General features: G+C 35.6%; 1 protein-coding gene across 1 annotated transcript in view; it reads left to right on the top strand.

Moving 5' to 3' along the window:
- Ccdc171 (coiled-coil domain containing 171) overlaps positions 1–23,705 on the top strand; it is a 313,064-nt gene that overhangs the window by 224,198 nt on the left and 65,161 nt on the right. The window contains exon 24 of the mRNA XM_042692902.1: positions 10,727–10,858. Coding sequence (XP_042548836.1) covers positions 10,727–10,858 — 132 coding nt within the window. The remainder of the gene's footprint in view (positions 1–10,726; positions 10,859–23,705) is intronic.

Genomic DNA, 23,705 nt, shown 5'->3' with positions numbered 1-23,705 from the left:
TGGTGCTGTTAACTGATGCTGGCAACACAAAAGGCTCTTTGAGGGGTTTTTTGGTGAAGTATAGAAAGGAGACAATGATGAGTTTTATTTGGAAATATTTAGTTTAAGGTAATGTGTACTAATCGGCAGGACATGTGAGTCTGAACCTTAGGGAAAAGTCAGTGCTAGAGATAAAGCTTTGAGACTAATTAATATAATATTCTGGCAAAGAAATTGGTGCTATAACAATTGACAGGAAAACAAAACATGCTAGATAAATGGGAAGCTAGAAAGCACACTTAGAGAGATGAATTATGCTGCTTATGTTTGAAGTCTTGGAGGGATGGAATTCTCCTAATTTTTATATCCTCAGCATCTGTCAATGTGTCTGGTACCCAGTAGATACTTTATAGATGTTTGTTGAATGATTTAAAATTTTTTATCGTTCAGTTTTTAAACATAACTAAAACAAATTCCAGATTTCACTTAAAGTTTCATTGATATTGTCACCTATTTTGTTCATTTGATTGCTAAAAATAGCGTTTGCCTATCAAAAACTAGGGCTGGGAAGGTGGCTCAGTGGTAGAGCGCTTGCCTTGCATGCATGAGGCCCTGAGTTTGATTCCTCAGCACCACATAAGCAAAAAGAGAAAAGCCGGAAGTGGCGCTATGGCTCAAGTGGTAGAGCGCTAGCCTTGAGCTGAAGAGCTGAGGGACAGCGTCCAGGCCCAGAGTTCAGGCCCACGACTAGACCAAAAAAAAAAAAACAAAAAAACAAAAACCTAGAAGATAAAGTTTAATGAGTATCAATGATAAGACTATCTCTAGGAAGGAGAGGTATGCAAAGTGAGTTTATGTGTAATGACTGGTCTGACTTTTATGAAAGAGGAAGATGATTACTTTTCTTTATTTTTTGATTTTTGTGTTATGGTTCTGGGGCTAGAACTCAGGACCTGGGCACTGTCTCTGAGCTTTTGTGTTCGAAGCTAGTGTTCTACTACTTGAGCCACAGCTCCACTTCTGGCTTTTGGGTGGTTAGTGGGAGTCTCGCAGACTTTCTTTCCCAGGCTGGCTTTGAACTGCAGTCTTCAGATCTCAGCCATTTGAGTAGCTAGGATTTCAGGCATGAGCCACCAGTGCCCAGTGATTACTTCTGTTTGTAATCTAATAGAATGAAACAGATTAAGACACTGTATGGCCACTTATTTGAATATTATCATATAATCTTATTTTAAATGTAGTTGATCAGAACACATAACAAGATATAACTATGTTTTGTGTTTAGCTTTTTGTGTATTTATTTTTTGTTAGTTGTGGGGCTTGAACTCTGGGCTTGGGCACTGTCCCTGCGCTCTTCAGCTCAAGGCGAGTACTCTACCACTTGAGCCACAGCTCCACTTTGGTTTTCTAGTGGCTTAGTGGAGATAAGAGTCTCACAGACTATCCTGCCCGGGCTGGCTTTGAACTGTGATCCTCAGATCTCAGCTTCCTGAGTAGCTAGGATTACAGGCGTGAGCCACTAGCGCCGGCTTTCTGTGTATTTATAAGGAGTAAAAAGACCACAAAATAATTCTAAATTTATGAACCTGATAGCATTTGAAAGTTTCCAATAATTAGGTCATCAATGACTGTAAATATTGCTCATGATCTTTGAACTCTTCCATTCTCAATTCCTTGGTTCTGTTTTCTGATGGTAAGCTGTGTTAATATAGCTGGCTTTATGATGATAGCTCTGTCCATCTAGCCCTCTTGTATGTGATCATTAGTGTTGTTCAGTGTCATTCTGACCTAATCAAGCTAGAAATGGTACTCCAGGTCTAGCGAATTTAAAAGCTTTGACAACTGAAAATAAGACACTGTAGATTAAATGAGGGAGGAGTGACACTGTTCAAAAAAAATGTACTCATTACCTAACTTATGTAACTGTAACACTTCTGTACATCACTTTTATGATAAAAATTAAAAAATAAAATAAAAACAGCAAAAATAAAAAAGACACTATAGATTATCACATACATTTGCATAACAGATTTTAGTTGAACATACTAGATAGTTAATTTCCTATGTACTTGTTATTACTTACCCTAGGAAAGAAAATACCTTAGTGTGACAAACTTTAAATTAAAAATACATTTCTCTATGCTTAATTATGGGGTCTTACATTTGTTCAAATAGCCCAAAGTTTTTGTAGTTCATTTGTGAAGTCAATTAATGGTTATATCTTACAATTTTATCACATTGTCTAGTAACTTTATAAGATGTTTTTGATTAATCTATGCTGTCTTCCTGTTTGCTAATTTGTATAGTAAATTTTTTATATGTCAAATTAGGATAAGCTTGCGTGATAATTTTATTCAGGAGATCAGTTGTTTAGTTCTGTTGTAAGGTAAATTATCCCAGAAGCCACATTTTAAAATGTAGAATATTGGGGGCTTGATTATACAGTTAACAGACTGCAGGCCACCAGTTGTTACAAAGGTGTGCAGTATGCAAATACAAATAACACAGCTAGGAAACATGCTAAAGAGGAAAGAAATAACAAAAAACAATACCAACAAGCCAATTCAGCTCCAATGGAGAGCTGAATTGGGATGCCATGATGACTGGAGACAAGCCAGGAGACAGGACACAGGACAGGATCACAGAGACACATGTGGCATGGTATTCTGGTGGCTAGACTGGTTCGGGCCTAAATAGGTTGCCCAAGGGACAGATCCTCAGGAAATTCCCAGTCCCAGGCACTAGAATGACAGATTCATCAGTAACCTGTCAGCCAAGTGCCTGCCCCTGCCTCTAGGTGTCTGGGCACGCCCATTGCCTGGGAGGCAGGTGATTGGTGGGAAGGAGGGGGCTTTCCTTCCCCCAGCATGAAGTCAAGATGCCAGACCCTACAATCCACCCTGTGGCCAATGTGGCGCAGGCCAGACCTGACCTTATTTCAGTTGTATAATTGCCATGTAACCATAATGCTAGTGTGGTTGTGATGGTGGATTTTGCCCTTTCTGATGACAGCAGCTGGTAGTCATAGGAGAGTTCTGGCTGTGTTCCAGTAAATAACTTGCCAGAAAAATAAGGCTAATTTCTCACCTCAGACTTTCCAAATTATAAGTTCTGTGCTTGGCTACAGTTGTCAGTATAGTGGCTGCCTCTGCCGAGAGTGTCAAGATTTCCTTCTAGTAGGCGTGGAACACAGTAGGGACTGTTGCACACATCCAGGAATATTATTGTTTGAGATCTTCCATGAAGATTATAGATTGATGCATAGGTAACTTGTCTCTCAGCATAGTAATTGTGTGCAGGTGAGAGAGAGGGAAAAGAGGGAGGTGGGGGGGGCAGGATGAATGAAAATGCCCATAGGAACAGGGAAACTACTGAGAATAAGATGTTTACCATTCTCCACTGCTTATTGAAAAACTACTTGTATGACAAAGATTTTTGCTAAGATTTCCAGACAACAGACAAAGAAAAAGGGGTTAGAATAGTGAGTTTTTTGGGGAATGGCAGGGAAATTGGAGAAATACTAAAATCTTAAGGAATTTCTTTAACTATCAACTATTCATGTGTAGATATTGAGATATTGTTATTTAGTGCTCAAAGCATTGGATCAGCATCTTCATTAGACATGGTAATCATTAGTCCACAAGTTTGATAACAACCATGTGAGCCGGGCGCCAGTAGCTCATGCCTGTAATCCTAGCTATTCAGATGGCTGAGACCTGAAAATTGAGGTTCAAAGCCAGCCCGGGCAGGAAAGTCCATGAAACTCTTATCTCCAATAAACCACTAGAAACCAGAAGTGGCGCTGTGGCTCAAGCGGTAGAGTGCTCGCCTTGAGCTGAAGAGCTGAGGGACAACGCCCAAGCCCAGAGTTCAAGCCCCACCACCAACCAAAAAAAAAAAAAGATAACCAACAACCATGTGAGCTAGTGTGGAGAGTACTTTGAGAAGTATAACATATTTGTGGAACTAGTAATGATGAAGTACAAGTGGAAATAGTACTGTTATCTGTCCACTTCATTAACTAAGGAAAAGATGCAAGAAGGAGGGGAATACCCAAGTAGATGTAACTATCAAATCTTTGACATACTTTGATCCCTTCTATTTCTGGGCATATACCAGAATCTTGAAACTTTCCAAATATACTTCTAAAATTATTTTCTCTTTCTTCTATATTGTACAATTATGTTTGAAATAATTTTTTCTGACTACATATTCATTAAGCGCCTCTGTATGCATAATGTCTTTCTTGTTACTAATACTATAGAATAATTAGGTCTGGCAGGATCCCTTCTTTGTATTTACAAAAGGCTCTCTTATTATGCCTGCTCTACTTTTTGATCAGATTTTCTGTTGATTAGATTTTAGAATGGGTAGTAAATGGTAGTGCCAGAAAAGTTAAGCCTAGTCAACTTGTATACTACTAGACCACAAAAAACTTGAAAATAAATCAGAGATAATACACTTATCTCATTAAACATTTGAAAAAAGGAGCCAGAAAATGTCTTTGAAATGGCAGACTCTGATATAAGATGTTGTTTGTTGGTGAAAGATTAAATTCTAAAAGATTTTCTAAGTGATAAAAAAATATTCCTTATAAACTTTTTGGCAGGAATGGTGTTGCCCATATGGTCTATATCTCATCTTCTGAAGTCTGCATTGTAGCAAGAAGGGACCTATAGGTGATAGGTAAACACATTGGTGTGTGTGTTGTAGTGTGGTGACTAAATACCACTCTCTAATGCATAGGTTGATATATAAATAGGCTACTCTTGTATGTAGGATGAAAAGCAAAATAAAAGGAAGAAGAGAAAGCAGTGAGGATAAGTGGAAGTAGAAGAATGTGCAAATGAGGGAGTAGGGTAAGGAAAACAAAATACAGAGATAAAGTATACCATGATTTGAATTTCCTTTATGTGTTCATTGGCTCCCCCGCCCCCCCCATTGTAGGGCTTGAACTTTAGGCCTAGTTGTTGTCCCTCAGCTCTTTAGCTCCAAGCTAGTGCTCTACCACTTGAGCCATAGCGCCATTTCCGATTTTTCTGAGTGGCTTATTGGAGATAAGAGTCTCATAGACTGTTCTGCTCGGGCTGGCTTTGAACCCCTATTCTCAGATCTCAGCCTCCTGAGTAGTTAGGATTGCAGGTGTGAACCACCAGTGCCCAGCTCATTGGCTGTTTTTTATCCTTTCATTTTTAGTAAAAATAATTAGATTCACAAATATTGCAGGTAAAATTACTAAAGATCTTCATTTAGTAAAAAATTTTTAAACAGGAACATTGCATGTTACTTATCAAGTATACACTTGGTGACATATTGCAATGAAGTAAAATAGCTGCCACCTGAAAAAAGTACATTAATATTAGGCTAAGATGATCCCATTACTTCGATTTCAAAGTAGTAGTAGCTGAGATCCTATTAGTACATATAAATACATAATTAGTACATATAAGTATGTATTTATAGTAATAGTACTTATATTAGTACATATAAATTTGGTACATATAAGTTTAGTATTTATATGTGATAATATACTCTTACTGTAAATGTGTAATATTATAGTATTTATATGTACTTACATGTATTATAGTAAGAGTGGAGGTTATAGAAATTATTATCGTACTCTGCATTTATATTGGAATATCTATAGTAAAAGGTTGATTTTTGAGGCTTTGGAGGACATAATAGATTGAAGTGAATAAAATTTTCTACAATTTATTAATGTGAAGTTAAAATCCTGCTATTTCCAGGCATTCAGGATCAGACAATACATGCATCTTTTTATTCATGCTCTTTAATTTTTTTGGTGCTCAGTTAGTTTCTCATTCTTGAAAAGAGTAATTTTATTTTTAATAGTGTTTACTGATAAATTCCACACCATTTTTTCTCCCTTCCTTCCTTCCTTCCTTCCTTCCCTCCCTCCCTCCTTCCTTCCTTCCTTCCTTCCTTCCTTCCTTCCTTCCTTCCTTCCTTCCTTCCTTCCTTCCTTCCCTCCTTCCTTCCCTCCCTCCTTCCTTCCTTCCCTCCTTCCTTCCTTCCTTCCTTCCTTCCTCCTTCCTTCCTCCCTCCCTCCTTCCCTCCCTCCCTCCCTCCCTCTCTCCTTCCCTCCCTCCCTTCCTTCCTTCCTTTCCTGTCCCTTTCCTTCGTCTTTGTGTGCTGGTACTGGTACTTGAACTCAGGACCTGGGTGTACTGCCTCTGATTGTTTTTGCACAAAGCTAGTTAATAGGAGATAAGAGTCCCACAGACTTTCCTTCCTGGACTAGCTTCAAACCACAGTCCTTCAGATCTCAGCCTCCTGAGTATCATTTCTTTTTAAAAAATTGTTTGGTAGCTTTAGTATTGCCTTTTATGTGGTCATTTGGGTTAATGTCTAGAAGTGGGATTGCTATGTTTAGTCTGCTGAGGAACCTCCATACTGCTTTCCAGAGTAGCTGAACAAGTTTACACCCCCACCAACAGTACAGTAGCATTCCATTTTGGCCACATCCCCTCCAACATCTGTTGTTACTAGCTTTCTTGATTATAGCCATTCTAACTGGGGTGAGGTAGAATCCCAATGTAGTTTTGATTTGATTTGCATTTCATCGCCAGAGAAGTTGAGCATTTCTTCATGTATCTATTGGCCATTCTTATTTCCTCTTCAGAGTCTCTCTTTAAGTCTTTAGCCCACTTATTAATTGGGTGGTTGTTTCTTTGAGAATTTGTTGTTGGGGGGTTTAATTTTTTGAGTTCTAAGTATATTTTAGATATGAGGCCCTTGTCTGTTGTATGGCTAGCGAAGAGCTTTTCCCAATCTGTAGGCTTTCTATTGATCTTGCTAGCTATGTCCTTTGCTATGCAGAAGCTCTACAGTTTAATGGAATCCTATTTGTCCAACCTTTCTTTGATTTCTTATGTTTCTGGGTCAACTATGTTTATCACAGCTTTATTCACTGTAGCTAAGATATGGAGCCAATCTAGATGCCTCTCAGTAGATGAATGGATCAAGAAAATGTGATATATATGAATTCAGTACTTCCATTTGAAAGAATGACACTGCCTCATTTGTGAGGAAATGGAAAGTCTTAGAAAAAAATCATGTTAAGTGAAGTAAGCTAGACCCAAAGAAACATAAGTCCCATGGTTTCCTATATTTGCAATAATTAGTATATGTCTAGGATAATCTTAGCAGATGAGCAGAATTGCTCAATAGCGATGTACATATGACTATATAATATGATGCTAAGTGAGAGGAACTCCAAGAGACACAAGAGGTTTTTCTTTGTTGTTTTTGTTTTTAATGTACTGTGTGATTTATTGTATATCCTCTGTTGTCCCTGTATTTGATTTTAGTACCCTGATATTGTATATACCTTTATCTGAATTAGGAAGGGAAGGGGAACAACAGAATGGGGAGAGAAAGGAGAAGAGGGAAACCCATGCAACAACAATACTCACAAAACAGTATGTTGGAAATGATCTGTAAAACTTGGCGGGGGGATTGGGGTGGAGGGAAAGAGGGAGAAAAATAGGGAAGTTTGACAAGAAGTGTACTATTATCTTACTTATGTGACTGTAACCCCTCTGTGCATCACCTTGACAATAAAAAAAGGAAGAAATGAAAAAAAGTTTTACTTTTTTTGAACCTTTCTGTTCTATTTTCCTTATTAACAAATCTTTGGTGGCAAGATGAGAGTTATATTTTACTGCTCTCAGTCAGGCCTCTTCCTTGTTTACCCTTGTTCCCATTCTGAAATTTAGACTTGCCTTCTGCATTGTTTCTGGACATTCTTGCCCTTTCTGCCTTATTAATTTTTCTTTGTCCTTCTTCCTGGTTGTTTTATTTCCTGTCCTGGCATCAATTCCTTGTATTTTCCCAACCTAATTCTTTTATTCTCTTTATTTATTAAAATAAAAGAAGTCTTAGGGCTGGGATGTAGCTCAGTGGCAAAGCGCTTGCCTAGCAAGTGTAATGTCCTGGGTTCCATCCCCAGTACCAAAAAAGAAAAGACAAAAAAAATACAGTTAAAATAAAAGAAGTCTTAGATTTCTATTTCCAAGAGTTCTTCAAAAGCACTTCTTACAAATATTTGAAGAACACTTTAGATGACCTTTCTCAAAGTTTCAGATTAATTTAAAAGTAAGAAAAAGACCTTAAAATTTTAGTAGAAATATTTATAATATCATTCCTTTTATTTATTCTGGGTCACTGTCTTTAGATGGCAAAATTCACATAATTTATAATTAAATGAGTTTAAACTAATAACACTTACATTTTAAAGCCGATATGGTGCTGTACATGTCTATAATAGCTCAGTTACCTGGGACATTGAGGCAGGAGGATAACTGGAGCCCAGGCAATCTAGGGAACCAAACAAGATTCAGCTTCACAAAGCCAAAAGCCCCAAACTGAAACCCATACAGATTACTCAAATGTAATTACGATATTTATTATAACGTGTAAGAAAACCCAGCTGCATTTGATACTTGTTTCTAGTTAATATAAGGAATTATTTAATTGACAAATTAAGTAATGTCATAGTAAAATTATTAAAATGACAAGAAACCACAAATTTAAGTGACAAATGCTCAGCTTAATGCAGCTCTCAGACTTTAGAGAATACAGAATATGGCTTATTGTTCACCGTATGTCAAACATCATGGATAAAGTATGGTCCCTGACATTAATCGAATTAAAGGACCTCCAGTGCTTGAACCATGCAATGGGTTATATCTACATTGCTTGTGGTTTTTCCTCCTCTTTGCCCGTATTAGCAATCTGCTTTTGTACTTTGACATCCAAGATTTCCCTGGTGAATTTTGTCACAGAAAAAAGAGAATCATCAATATCGCAGTTAAACTTGACTTTCAAAGCTAATAGTATCTCATTTGGGGGCTCAAATTTAATAAATTTTCTTTGATTCTGGGTGAGTTTTTAAACATCAAACAATGAATTGGCCAGGGTGCAGTAAAATATTTAGATCTATTGACTATGGTTCAGAAGGGTAGAAGGCAAAACACTAGTGGTTTGATGTTGATAAATTCTCAGTACCTAATCCACATTAATGTTTTCTTTTATCTGAGTGCACATTGGTGACAAAAAGCAAGAGGGAAAGTATCCATACATACAAAATGCAAAACTCAAAGCATATATTCTTGCAAAATATTATTTATTTTGTTATGCTAAGTTTAATAGCATTATTACTCCTGACTAAAGACTCTGGAAAATGCTTGTTACAAATGAATATACATTCTGAATTGGAACTTCAGAGTGTATAAAATACTCACACTATTATCTATAGGGTTTCTATAAACCAGCAAACCTCACACATATGAAGATATTTTAATTGTCTTCAATGAGTATATTTGCTATGTTGATCTCAAGACTTTTTGTATACTTTGAAAAATGCCTTATTATTCACCTGACAGTTTTGAGATCATTTGGGAAGCGCTTTAGAGTATGAGTTTTGTGAGATGTTTATGCTTTCTTATATAACTTGTTCATGGAGTAAAATATAATTTAAATAGTTTTACCAGATATTCAAGTAGAACAGAAAAATGGGGAGCTTTTGTTCTTTTTTTAAAAATATGATTGCCAAGTTACCTGTAAGGCTGTTCAAACTAGATATATAAGTATATTTAATTTGGAAATGAATGCTACTCATGTATATATATATATTCTTGATTTTTGCTACCTCATAAAACTCTTGTTGTTCTGTAGTCATAGCTAAATGTGTAATATCTGCTAGGTAATATTTGGCAGAAAATAACCTGATTTTAAAGAACTATTCAAGCATTCAAAAAGTTATAAATATACCTATACATTAACATTCCTATCATTAAAATGTATGATTAAAAGTGAGCAGTTACTTATATTAAATACCAACTTAATTATCACATTCTTAAGGCTTTTACTAAGCTTGGAGGTATCTGTTTAGGAATTTCCTTTCATCTACTTAGGTAATAGAGGGAGTATTTTCTCATTTACCCAGAAGGTGGCAGTGTGTTATCAATTGGCTTTGATTCTGTACTGGTTGAAGAATTGGTGTTTCTCTTGAGTCTGTGATGTGCTAGTATTGTTATCTATCATTCTGAATACTTAAATGCAGTACAAATGCAACTGATTTAAAAAAATCTCAGTTATGTTATTTAGAAGTTTTGTGATCAAGTTGGTCACAAATACTTACATATATTTTATTGTTAAGACCCAAGTTAAATAAAATCCTGCAGTTTTAAAAGACTAAAAAGGGTAAATAAACTTTTATTTGTGTATTTTAAGTATCCTTTTGTACTATTTGTTTTTATTCCGGGGTAGATATTAGTAAAGCTTTCTTTTCAAAGACTAGTATGTGTAATTACTTTTTTACATTTGCTCACTAATATCAGTTAAATTACTAAGGAAGTAATAATTACTAGATTGCTGTGTATATCTAATTTTGTGAATTTTTTTCTCTTTTTTTTCTTTTTCCTTTTCAGGGTGGAGCTGTGAAAAAAATAATTCAAAACCACTTGATCAGAAGAGCTCCAGTGACTCTTTTTCCCCTTCTTCATTTCAAGCAGGAGGATGCTTTTTCTTCTTAACATTCTCCCCCAGCACTCTGAATTAGAGATTTATTTGCAACGAAAAATCAATTAGTCCTAAATTTATTCATGGATTTCAGGTCCAGCGATCAATGCAAGTCCACTCAGTGGGCTCAAGGGGACCCAGTTCATCCCAGTTAATGTGTCTGAAGGGGAATTACCATTGATGCTGTTTTTTTTCCCTTTAGGTCAGAGATCAGATCTCACTGTCACGAACTGCAGCAAGTAGGAATGACTTCACCCTGCAGCTACCCAAACTGCACCTGGAGACCTTTGCGATGGATGGGCTCAAGGGCGGGCCAGAGGTTGTAGCATGCCAGGTTAGAGTCTAAATAACATTGTTTGCTACTGAGACATACAGAAAAATAAATTGCACTAACTGGAAGGAATGAAAGCCTCAAAATATTGTGAATAATTTAAGGACATGCAAATAATTTTCTACACTTTTCTTCTGTTACATAGCAGTATAGTTCACATAATTTTTTTTTAAAACTAAGCACTAGTGTGTTAAAGTGGTCCAGAAAAACATTTTTACAATGGATAATATGTGTTTTAATGGCAAAATACAGTATTAAAAGAACTACTTTCCTATCAGCAGAGAACAATTCAACACTAGACTGTTATCTTTTTAAACTAGTCTCTTTTTTTTGTTCTTGGCCCAAAATAAATCATTTTAGATAAAATTATCGAAAGAGATACTAAAATTTTTCAGTATTAATTCCAAGATGTATTTAACACTTCTTATGTGGTAATTTAATCTCAGCAAAACTAGAACTTAACTGCATTTTGTATTAAAGAGTATTTACCCTTTAAACTGTAATTTTATTGAGCATTATAATATACCAAGCTGGATCATTTCATTTATAAAACTCAAAATATTACATCATAAAACATCGGATAACTTTAAACTAAATAAACTTTTCTTTCAGAAACATTCATTTCTAATGTGTAGGTATCCTTCTGTTCTATTTTGTGATTGTATTTTTGTGATCATTTTTTCCTTTAAGGTAAAATTCTTTAATTAGACAAGAAAAAATTCAGAATGTGATTTATTTTCCTTTAAATTTGCAATGCCTTACCTTGGAAAAAAATTACCAATGTCATGTAAATCATAGACTGATATTTCATAAGAGATAATCCTCATTTAATAGCACTTTAAATTTTCTAATGTGTTTTAAAGAAAATTCATTTTCAAGTTTAAAATAATCTTTTTCATCCCTCAGTTTGACTGCTGAATTTAATTTTGCACAAAATTAATATTAGTCCATGTGGGTCTATGCTAATTTTTTACTTATTCCATATCCTAATGTGTTACTAGTATTCAAATCAATGTTCTGCAAAGAAAAAAACTCATTCTTTTATTAGATTGTCCATCAATACATCTAATATATCTAATTATGTATCTAAGAATAAAATATTTTTATTTTCTTTTAAAGGCTAGAATCCTATTCTAGCCTATCCATTATTTAGGACAAGATTAAAATTCATGTTTCAGATTTGATTATCAGTATTTATGAATTGATTGTAACCATGAATACAACATGATTTGATATTTTTCTAGTGGTTGTAAAATAATCCTTTACTGGGCTATCTTGATTCAGTTGTGCAGGGATTAGTGTTTGTCATAATTCACAAATAAATATCCTAAACTAGATGTTAGTGATTTGGAAATAAACTGATTCTAGGCATGCCATTTTTTTCAGGCCAAATATTAACTCTCTATAGTTCTGATGTCTGTGAACAGCCAGAAAGAATTTTAAGAGATCTATAGTTTAAACTACTATCTTTTCCAGATTCTAATAAAAAGTTATACACATTACCTCATACCTAAATGCTTAACATTGAGTTATAAAATTAAAGACATTAATAATAATGATCATAATGCTACTGTTTCTGTTAACACTTACTATGTATGAGGCATCATACATCTTTGAACACATCTTCTTAGTTAGTTCTCATAATAGGCCCATCAAATAAGCAAGTGATGCTGGTGCTGTCCCTGTGCTCCTCAGCTCAAGAAGCGCTCTACAGCTGGAGCCACAGTGCCACTTCTGGTTTTCTGAGTGGTTTATTGGAGATAGGAGTCTCATGGACTTTCCTGCCCTGCCTGGCTTTGAACTGAGATCCTAAGATCTCAGCCTCCTGAGTAGCTAGAATTACAGGTGTGAGCCACCGACACCTGGCTTTTGAATTCATTAAAAAAATGTAATCTAAAACTGTTAAACATTAGTTTTACATAAAATAAGGATTAGTTATACATATAGTTATATATACTGCATATTATGTAGCATTTAGCAGATGAGATATTTTATATCTTGCATCAAAAGTTGTATTTCAGATGGATGGTGTGGTTCTTCAACCCTCTTGGTACTTGGTAAGGAATTACAGGTTGTAAATCTTCTGCTATAGTTTTGAAGACTCTTAAAACTTGTCATTTCTTAACTCAGTTCATATGGTAGATTACATGATCTGTGGGAATGATGTGGTTTAAGTGATCTAAACTGACACTAAGTAAAATATGATAGGAATTTTGTTTAGAGGAAACATGGTATGATCCATAAAGTTCTTTCCTAAATTTTTAATATTTTTTCTTTGGTTATTATATAAGTGGTAGGAGAAATAATAGTAACAAAGAATAATTAGAAAAAAATTAACTTGAATCACACACACTGATATATATAATATTATATATTTATTAGCCCTAGTTAATTATACAAAAGCATTTCATTTTGACTTGGCCATATATGTATACAGTGTACCTTGATCAGACTTAACACCTTATATACTTTCTCCCCACTTCCCAAACGGTTTTCAGCAAGTATCATCATGCCATTTTCATGTATATAGTGTTTTTGACTATATTCACTCTCTTTTACCCTGTTTGCCTTCCCAATTCATCCTGGATATGACCCTTTTTTATATTCCTGTCTTTCATTTGTTCTAATGTATGCTAATTGTTCAAAAGGCCTTCACTGTGGTATTTCATAAATGTATATACAGTATAAGAAGTGTGAAGGGATTATGTGCGAGTTGGAGATGAAAGCTCAGGGGTAGAATTGTATACCTAACATATGATGGCCCTAGGTTTGAGTCCCAGCATCACCAATTTTCTTTTTCTAGAAAGTAGTAGGACTGGTTATAGAACGAATGAAATAATTCCTCCTGTAGACACAAATTACACAAGTAGAAGGAATTCTCATTTTTCTATGCAAATGTTTCCCTTTTTCTCATGGAACAGTACAATATCCTTTCTTACAAAGGATAAATGCAGCTTGTCATCCTTTTAGTACCAAAAGTTCTGGTGGAGTTCTATCCTATAATAAGTGTTGTCTATAGCTATTAGCCCTTCATTCTCTCAGAAAAGCAGTTTCCTCATCTGTAAAATTGAGACAATGATACCAGTTCTGGTGTATCTCAGGATTATTGTGCAGCTCATATGACATGTATGAAGGGACTTTGAAAGTGAAATAGCACATAAATATATTTTTACTATTGTTTTTCTTTATGATCCTTACTCAAATAAAACGTTACTTAGTATTAAATTTTAGTTTGAAATTTTTTTGCCCTTCTAAAACACAAGCAGGTAAGTCAGATTATAGGGAAGTTGGCAACCATGAATCAGTGCAATTTTTGGTATGTAGATGAATGTGCTAGAAACATGAGGATTAGTTTAATAACTTCTTTCTTTCTTTCTTTCTTTCTTTCTTTCTTTCTTTCTTTCTTTCTTTCTTTCTTTCTTTCTTTCTTTCTTTCTTTCTTTCTTTCTTTCTTTCTTTCTTTCTTTCTTTCTTCTCTCTCTCTCTCTCTCTTTCTTTCTTTTTTCTTTTTTTTCTTTTTGGGTCCGGTCATGGGGCCTGAACTCTGGGCCTGGGCGCTGTCCCTCAGCTCTTCAGCTCAAGGCTAGCGCTCTACCACTTGAGCCACAGCGCCACTTCCTGCTTTTTTCTTTTTGCTTATGTGGTGCTGAGGAATCGAACCCAGGGCCTCATGCATGCAAGGCAAGCGCTCTACCACTGAGCCACCTTCCCAGCCCAGGAACTACTTTCTTACCAGTACAATATTTGGAAAAGATAAAAGAATTGATTTTTCTGGGGGATGATATAGCAAGGCAGCATTAGAGAAAACATATGTGGAAAGTTAGAATGCCTGGATTGAAGACCTGACTCTGTAATATAACTGCCTTGGCAAGTCACTCCACAGCACTGAGCCACCATTTCCTCCTCTGTAAATGGTGCCGGTGAAACCTGTCTTGCTTTGGCTCACAGGATTGTGGGGAGGTCACAGGATGACAGTGTGTTTGTGGAGGTGCTTTTTACATTAGAAAGTGCTAGATTAACATAAACCATGTTGGACTGAACTGCAAAAAGATTGGGGCAGGAATAGTGACCTAAATACATTGAGGAATCTTTTTAGCGATTTGATTCTTGGCAGTTTTGATTGATGATGTGTTCAACACGTGCCTTCAAAAGAATAACATATTCAGCAGCTTCAGTGTTTCCTTCCCATTCAGTGTAGTCATTGCCAAAATTTAGGTGGTGAATGTTTTCTATATGTTTTCTATAATATTTTACTCTACAAAGAATTCAATCATTATTTCTGGCTTTTTTTCTGTTATGGTTTTGTTTTTGTGCCAACCCAGGTGGCTTGACTTCAGGGTCTGGGCACTCACTGTCCCTGAGCTTCTTTCAGTTAGAGATAAGAGTCTCCACATTTTCCTGTCCAGGCTGGCTTTGAACTGAGATCCTCATATCTCATATGATCCTCATATCTCAGCCACCTGAGTAGTTAGCATTACAGATATGAGCCACTGGCTCCTCACTTCATTATTATTGGTTTTTATATTTGTCTTTAATCCATTTTGTTGTATTTATTTGTACTTTTTAACTTTTTCACTTCATATTCCAAGCAATAGTGACAGTACTTACCTACACATGAATAGTTTGAGAGGTATTTAATAAAACGGAGAAATGATAGAACTTACAAAAGTATAGATTTTTTTTGTTACATCATTTAATTATAGGTGGCCCTCAGAGGAAAAACTTCTGAATGATATGAATATAATTCTTTCTCATTAATGTCAAAAGGCTAAAACTATATCCCAAACCTGACCTTTTTTTCATTTTCAAGCTAGTTTTTAAGTACAAGTATAACCTTATCAGATAATACCTTTTAATGCTTATTATTGAGAGATTGAAGCCCGTGAGCACTTGAATTTTCAAGTCCTACAATTAGAATTGCTATTCATTTTAGCTACTTGGACAAAAAACAGTGTTTGATGGACTGCCTAGGTGAAGACCTGGAAAAGGAAGGGTTATCTACAAATTGAGTGAGTTTATTATGGCTTAGTGATTTGCTGATTGATTTCATTTACTGTCAGTTAAGGCTCTCTTAATGTCAGTTTTCTTTGCATAATGCCTTGAAATAAAGACTGATGAAGTTCTTCAGATTGATGCCGCTTATATAAACTGACCCTGATTTGCCCTATTCTGCATGACAATTTAAGTGACAGCAGTTAGAGGAAAGTACAGCAATGAATATGCAACTTAAAGATTAAAGGAAATGCATGCAGCAAATCATTCACTCTGAAAGTAGGTACAGAAGTAATTTCTTACAATAATTCCACTACATACAAAAGTAATTTATTACATTAATTCTATAGATGTCTTAAGTTTTATTGGATATTATTGCTCTCAAATAGCTATTTCAGTACGTTATTGTGTGTGTGTGTATGTGTGTGTATGAACTGAACTAAAAGTGATTCAAATCTTCAGATCGGTAAATTTTCCCTTCACGTGATTAAAATTGGAGTTATTAAAAATCACAGTTTAAAAGATACTTAATTTGAATGTATGCACGCAAAAGAGTAAAACTGGACCTTCATGTTATGCTATATATAAAAACAACATAAGATGGGTTAGTTTAAACCTTAAACTTTAAAACTTCTAGTAGAAAACAGATAAAAGCTCCTTGACATTGGTACAGGCAGCTATATTTTCAGAGGGTCGGTAACAAAAATAAAAATAAACAAATAGGACTATATTAAAAAACTTCTAAGGAAAGAAATTAATCAACAAAAATGAAAAAAGCAACCTATGGAATAGGGGAAAATACTTGCAAACCCTATATGCATTAAAGTGTTGGTATTCAAAATATTTAAGAAATTCATATAACTCAGTATCAAAACAACCTGATACTCCAATTCAAAAATGGACAAAGACCTGTATGAACATTTTTCGAGAACAAAAATGAGTGACCCATAGGTATATAAAAATTGCTTAGCATTACTAATCAGGGGAAAAGAAATTGAATGAGCATGAAATGTACAGTTAGGATTGCTATTATAAAAAAAATCAAAAGATAATAGTGGTGTGTGTGTGTGTGTGTGTGAGAGAGAGAGAGAGAGAGAGGGAGAGGGAAAGAGAGAGGGAGAAGGAGAGCCTTGAACTCAGCCTTGGGCACTGTCCTTGTGCTCTTTTTGCTCATGGCTAAGCTGTATGACTTGAGCTACACCGCCACTTCTAGCTTTTTGGCGCTTAATTGGAAATAAGAATATGGTGGACTTTCCTGCCCAGGCTAGCTTTGAACTACAGTTCTCAGATCTCAGCCTCCCAAGTAGCTAGGATTATAGGTGTGAGCCATCAGAACCCAGCCATGCTAAGTTTTTAATATGCTCTCTCCACAAAATTCATATGGTGGAAATCTATTCTGCCATCTAGCAGTAATGAGAAATGGAACCTTTAACAGGTGTTAGGCTTAACAGGTGTTAGAGCTTTTTCCTCCTGAATAGATTAATGCCATTTTTGAGCATGGGTTTATTTTAATGGGCATTTTCCAGGTCATGCTTTTGCCATGCTGTGATACAGCAGGAAGACCCTTGATCAACCTTAGACTCTCTGTTTTCTTAAAACTCTAAAAAATTCTGTTCTTTTTGTAACTTAATCTGTGGAATTCTATTAGAGCAGAACAAAAGAGAAAAATAAATGTTGATGGTGCTGTAAAGAGGAAAACCTTGTAAACTGTTGTTGGAAATGTGAATTGGCATAGTCATTATGGAATGCATCATGCAAGTTCTTTAAAAAGACAAAAATAAAACTATATGCCTAGAGGAAATGAAATCACTATCTTGAAGAGATCTATCTGTATATCCATGTTCTTTGCAGCATAATTTAAAATAGCCAAGGTAAGCTGGGCACTGGTGGTTCATGCCTGTAATCCTAGCTACTCAGGAGGCTGAGATGTGAGGATCTCAGTTCAAAGCCAGCCAGGGCAGAAAAGTCTGTGAGACTCTTATCTCTAGTTAACCACCAGAAAACAGGAAGTGGTGCTGTGCCTTGAGCTGAGGGACAGCACCCAGGTCCAGAGTTCAAGCCCCATGACCGACCAAAAAAAAGAAAAAAAACGCCAAGGTAATAAACTCAACCAAATGTCCATAGTGGATGAATGAATAAAGAAAAATGTCCATCAATGTATAAGCAATTAAAGGAATAGGTAAAGGTTATTCAATTTAAAAAGGCAGGCATGATAGTACCTACTTGTAATCACAACATTTGAGTGGCTAAGGCAAGAGGATCATGAGTTCAAAGCCAGTTTGGGATATACAATGAGACCTTCTCAAAAAACATCAATTCTGTAATTGTAACAACATGAATGAACCAGGAAAACATACTAATGAATAAATTGAACAGGAAAAAAATGAATACTGAATGTATGGTCTTTCTTATATGTGGAATCTAAAAAACACAAACTCATGAAAAATATCAACTGTTGATATTTTTATCACAAGAGTAACTATATGAGAAAATGAGTATAATTGGTTTGTATGGTGATTTCACAGTGTGTCTATATATATTATCATACATATCTTAACATTATATAATTTTTTCCAAAAGACTTTAAGTTTGTTTCAGTGAAATGCAGGGTGGATTTTTTTCTTTTTTCTTTTGTGGCAGTTATGGAGTTTGAACTCAGGTTTTTCAGCCCACAAGGCAGGCAGAAATTAACACATATTTCCACCTCTTTTTGTTCTGAATATTTTTCAGATAAGGTCTCACTTTTTGTCTGGGCTGGTTTGGACTGTGATCTTCCTATTTATACTTTCTACCATAGTAGGGATTACAGACACAGGCCACACTGCCCAGCTCTTGGTTGAGATGGGATCTCATGAAGATTTTATCCAGGTGGCCTCAAACCATGATCCTCTAGAACTTTGCCTCCTAAGTAGCTAGAGTTATAGGGAAGAACCACTGGTGACTGGTTAGAATGAGTAATTTTGAAGCTTTTAAAAGGGCTTTCAGTTTTAGGGCTTTGCAATAGCTCGCTCTCTCTCTCTCTCTCTCTCTCTCTCTCTCTCTCTCTCTGTGTGTGTGTGTTATTGCCAAATTTTTAATTACTGGCTTTAATGATTTTTTTTGTTAGCATTTAATGCTAGATGAAACTGTGTGTGATAAAAGTACTCAGGAATAAAATCAAGGAACTACAAAATGTTTTTCTTTTTGTGTCTTTGTTGTAATATCCTACACTCTGTAGAGCCTGGATATTAATGATTAAAAGACCATCAGGCCAGGCGTCGGTGGCTCAGACTTGTAATTCTAGCTACTTAGGAGGCTGAGATCTGAGAATCGCAGTTCAAAGCCAGCCCGGGCAGGAAAGACCGTGAGACTCCTATCTCCAATAAACCACCAGAAAACCGGAAATGGCGCTGTAGCTCAAGTGGTAGAGCAGTAGCCTTGAGCTGAAGAGCTGAGGGAAAGCTCCCAGGCCCAGATTTCAAGCCCCATGACCAACCAAAAAAAAAAAAAAAAAAGACAATCAGAAATAGTTGGGTACTGGTAGACCATGCCTATAATTCTAGCTACTCAGGAGACTGAGATCTGAGGATAGTGGTTTGAAGCCAGCAAGCAGCCCAGGCAGGAAACTCTGTGAGACTCTTATCTCCAATTAAGCACCAAAAAAGTTGGAAGTGGAGACATGGCTCAAATGGTAGAGTGGTAGCCTTGAAAGAAAGCTCAGGGACAGTGCCCAGTCCCTAAGTTCAATTCCCAGGATTGGCACACACACACACACCCATACCCATACACACACACACACACACACACAAAATATAGTCCAAAGTAAAAAAATATTGTATATTATAGTAATTTGTTATGTAGGTGTCACAAGTTTATTAGTGCAGCCATGGATGTTTACTTAGAATACCTTTAGAACACTGAAAACAGAAGAGAGTCATGTCTATCAAATTTCTTTGATCATGGATTTATACCAATTTAAATAATTACTTAAACATAATAGGAATCCTTAGCCTTGCTATATGCATTAAAATAGATTATTAATCAATTGTTTCTGACAATTTTGTGCATATGTACATACAAGTATGACATGTGAAAAGCATAATATAGTTAACATTCATCGTGTTTCATTATATTATATATGTTCAAATTTCTGTACTTTTGTAGAAACTAAAGTAACACTCAATAAACTTAATCTGAAATATAAGATTGTTGTTTGATTAATTTATTTTTGAAAGAAGTAAAAATTTACTTTAAAAATTAGTTTTTTAGTAAATTCCTTTAAAAATAATATTTTTCTTACAAGGCTTTAAGGACTAACCAAACCTAACCAGCTCATAAGTTCCTCTAATTTTAGAAAATATGAATCACATATAAGTAAGTCTGGGCCAACTTTTGGGCCATGGTCACTATGTTCCTTTCTTCTGTTCTCTTTTTTTTTTTTTTTTTTGCTGGTCGTGGAGCTTGAACTCTGGGCCTGGGCACTGTCCTGAGCTCTTCAGCTCAAGGCTAGCATTCTACCACTTGAGCCATAGCACCCACCTCCAGCTTTTTCTGTGTATGTGGTGCTGAGGAATCGAACCCAGGGCCTCATGCATGCAAGGCAAACACTCTACCCTTGAGCCACGTTCCCAGCCCCGTTTCTTCTGTTCTCTAGCTTTTCTAGTTTACCCAACCCCTATGATCAGGTAAGGGACTGGTGCCTTCAAGGGCAGCAGTTTTGTGTACTCCCTTAGCTTCAAAGGGATTTCATTGAAGTGGTCTGGGAGACTGTGGGGAATGGTTGTTCCTTTCTTTGGTCTAAGCTCTTTTAGATACATTCTCTGAAGAACTTGTTCCTGTTCTTTCTGTTCACTAGAGTGAACTAAATTAAAAATCATGAGAAGATAAAGACTTCCCCTTTTTTTCTTTCTCTAGTCTTAGAACAGGGTCTTGCCATGTAGCTCAGGTTATTCTTGAACTTGTCATCTTCCTGCTTTGGGTTTCTGGGTGGTGGAATTTCTCCACTCTGCCCACTTATGATCCCCCTTTTTTTGTCGGTTGTGGGGCTTGAACTCAGGGCTCAGGCACTGTCCCTGAGCCCCTTTGTGCTCAAGGTTAGTGTTTTACCACTTGAGCCACAGCACTACTTCTGGTTTTTGTTTGAGTAATTGGAGATAAGAGTCTCATGGGGACTTTTCTGCCCTGGTTGACTTCGAACTGTGATCCTCAGATAACACCTTCCTAAGTAGCTAGGATTACCATTGTGAGCCACTGGCACCTGGCTCCAGCTAAGACCTTTTATGGGGATACTTCTTAATTTCAAAATTTGATTTTATTTTGACAATATTTAGCTTAAATATTTAATTGGCAACTGTGTACATTTATTTGTGTGTATTTATTAATTTAAGATTCCTTAAAACTGAATATCACAACAGAAATTTATGTAATCAATTGTTAAATAATTTGAAATAATTGTAGAATCTTTTTGGTTATTATATGGACTTGTATATGGTTTAGTGAAACATGACCTACAACTCTAATTTGTTACAACACAAGAATTTCATCACTCAGGACCACAATCCCACATCAGAAATTTTAAATACCAGAACACTCTAAAAAGTGGTAAAGTGGAGGTAATACTTGATTTGTAATAATTTGGTGGCACAACTTGAGAATTGACATGAAGATCTTTATTGTCTCCTGTAGAATGTTTTTATTAAGGGGTGCTTCCCCCATTTCTTGATTTAAAAAAGTATATGGCATGTTATTATATATTTCACATATTGCCAAACTTTGAAAATCCTATAAAATACATCTGGTTCCAAGATTTCAGATTACAGATTATAGGAAGTAAGTTAGTATTATAGAACAGGTTCCACACAAATGACACATGCCTACTTCAATGTTAAGCTTTTTACTTTTGAACTAGTAATATTGATAAGATTTTTTTCTTTTGGCTAATTAAGCTCTGTGATACTGTGAACAAATTTTAGTCTCAGCAGTATTTCATGGTGATCTTATTTTTTTTATAATGCATAGACAATACACTCTGCATTAGCTGAATGTCAGAAAACATCTAAAAATCAAAATTGTCCTTAAAAACAAAATGGCTATATATTAAGTAGTGGTACAACTCTTTGTGTGTCAGTTATACCTGAAGAAAGCTATTTTGAAACCAAAATAGTAACTTTTTCAGTGATAGAGCTTAGCATATTTCAGTGGAAATTTCATTATAAAGTAGAAATTGTAGGCTTGTTGAAGTCAGTGACAACCTTGACTGAATCATGAAGATTTCCAAATCAACTTTGCCAGATTATAGCCAAGTCAGAATGAAATCATAGTGACAATAGGTTTGACTCTGAATAAAAGGATAAATATTTTGTTTCCTTCTTTACCAATTTGCTATTCTTCACAGATATTGAACATTATTCATATTAAATTTAAGTAAATTACAGATGAATCAAATTTTTATAATTCAATTTAAATGTTCTTTTAACACCTCTGTCCAAATTAAGGGAAAAACTCCTTTTGCTGAGTCATTAAAATAAAGCCAACAGTTTGTTGTGAAATGAGGAAAGGCGAAGGAGTCAACATTGTATGAAAGTATGAATATATTTATTGGTGTCAGAGCTTAGATCAAATGTATTTTATGAGAAGTTTGAGGAGTTTTTCTTTGGTTATAGGAAACTAGCTCTCAGTATCAGGTAAGCTGTTTATGTCTATAACCTTTCTCTGTCCTAGCACACAATTTATCTACGGGGCCACCCAAATATGAAAATTAGGAGCTGCCTTTGGTATATCCTCAATATAAGCGAAATAATTAGATCTTTGTGGGTTGATTGTGAACTAGACACATGTAAGTCCTAGATATTACTTTGTCTAGCCTATAAAAGATATAATCAGAATGACTGCTGGCGTATAAAGTGTCCATTATTAAGCCCCATATATCTGTAAAAGGGGTTAAATTGATATTCTGCATACAGTCTACATTATTTCTGAAACACAAAGTCTCATTAGCTCTAAATGACAAACCATATCAATATTTTCTGTTCTTAATTTTATCAAGTTGAACAAGTATGTATGGAACTCTTGTTCTGGTTTTGTCTAATAGATGATTGTCTGGGAAGATGAAGGATGAATAAGTACGCAGGGAGGAGTGATTTAAAAAAAGCAATCTCAATGTTAATATTCCTAAAATAAGAGGAACAAAAGAGGGTACTAACACTGGGAATCTTCAAGTACCAAGGTTAATGCTCTCAGCTTTTGGGAAGCAAAAAGATCAGAAAAAGGGCCTGAATTGTGCTTCACATTTTCTTCTGCCAATATTTTAAAAATAATTGACAGTTGGCTTTTTTGAGGACATAATTTACTCTATTAGTGTTTTTCCATCGCTTTCAATATGAAATTTTAAGCTGTTATATTTTCCTATTCCAAAAATGCAAATGAGGCTGGGATTGTGGCTTAGTGGTAGAGTGCTTGCCTAACATGCATGAAACTCTGGGTTTGATTCCTTAGTGCCACATAAACAGAAAAAGCCAGAAGTGGTGCTGTGTTTCAAGTGGTAGAGTGCTAGCCTTGAGCAAAAGAAGATCAGGGACAGTGCCCAGGCCCTGAGTTCAAGCCCCAAGACTGACAAAAATAATTCAAATGAGACCTTGCCATACCTCTCTTAATAGAAAGCTAAGTTTCCCATAACCCTTAAATTCCAAACTTTTTATTTACTCTTAGATTGTTTTTAATATGAGCTTTGTACTTCAGCTCCTAACGCTTTCCATCTAATTCACTGAGTTAGAGCAATACCGACCCTTTGGCTGGAAATTGAAACAGTGAGCACAGTCACATTTTAGAGTCTCTTTATTTGCCATAGCTGTGCTGCCAATCTTTAAGAGATGACCTTCTT

The sequence above is a fragment of the Dipodomys spectabilis genome, unplaced genomic scaffold (assembly GCF_019054845.1).
Source record: "Dipodomys spectabilis isolate Male_0828 unplaced genomic scaffold, ASM1905484v1 ptg000158l, whole genome shotgun sequence".
Taxonomy (NCBI): Eukaryota; Metazoa; Chordata; class Mammalia; order Rodentia; family Heteromyidae; genus Dipodomys; species Dipodomys spectabilis.
Note: the sequence above shows the minus strand (reverse complement) of the source record. Positions and strands in the feature narration are given on the sequence as shown.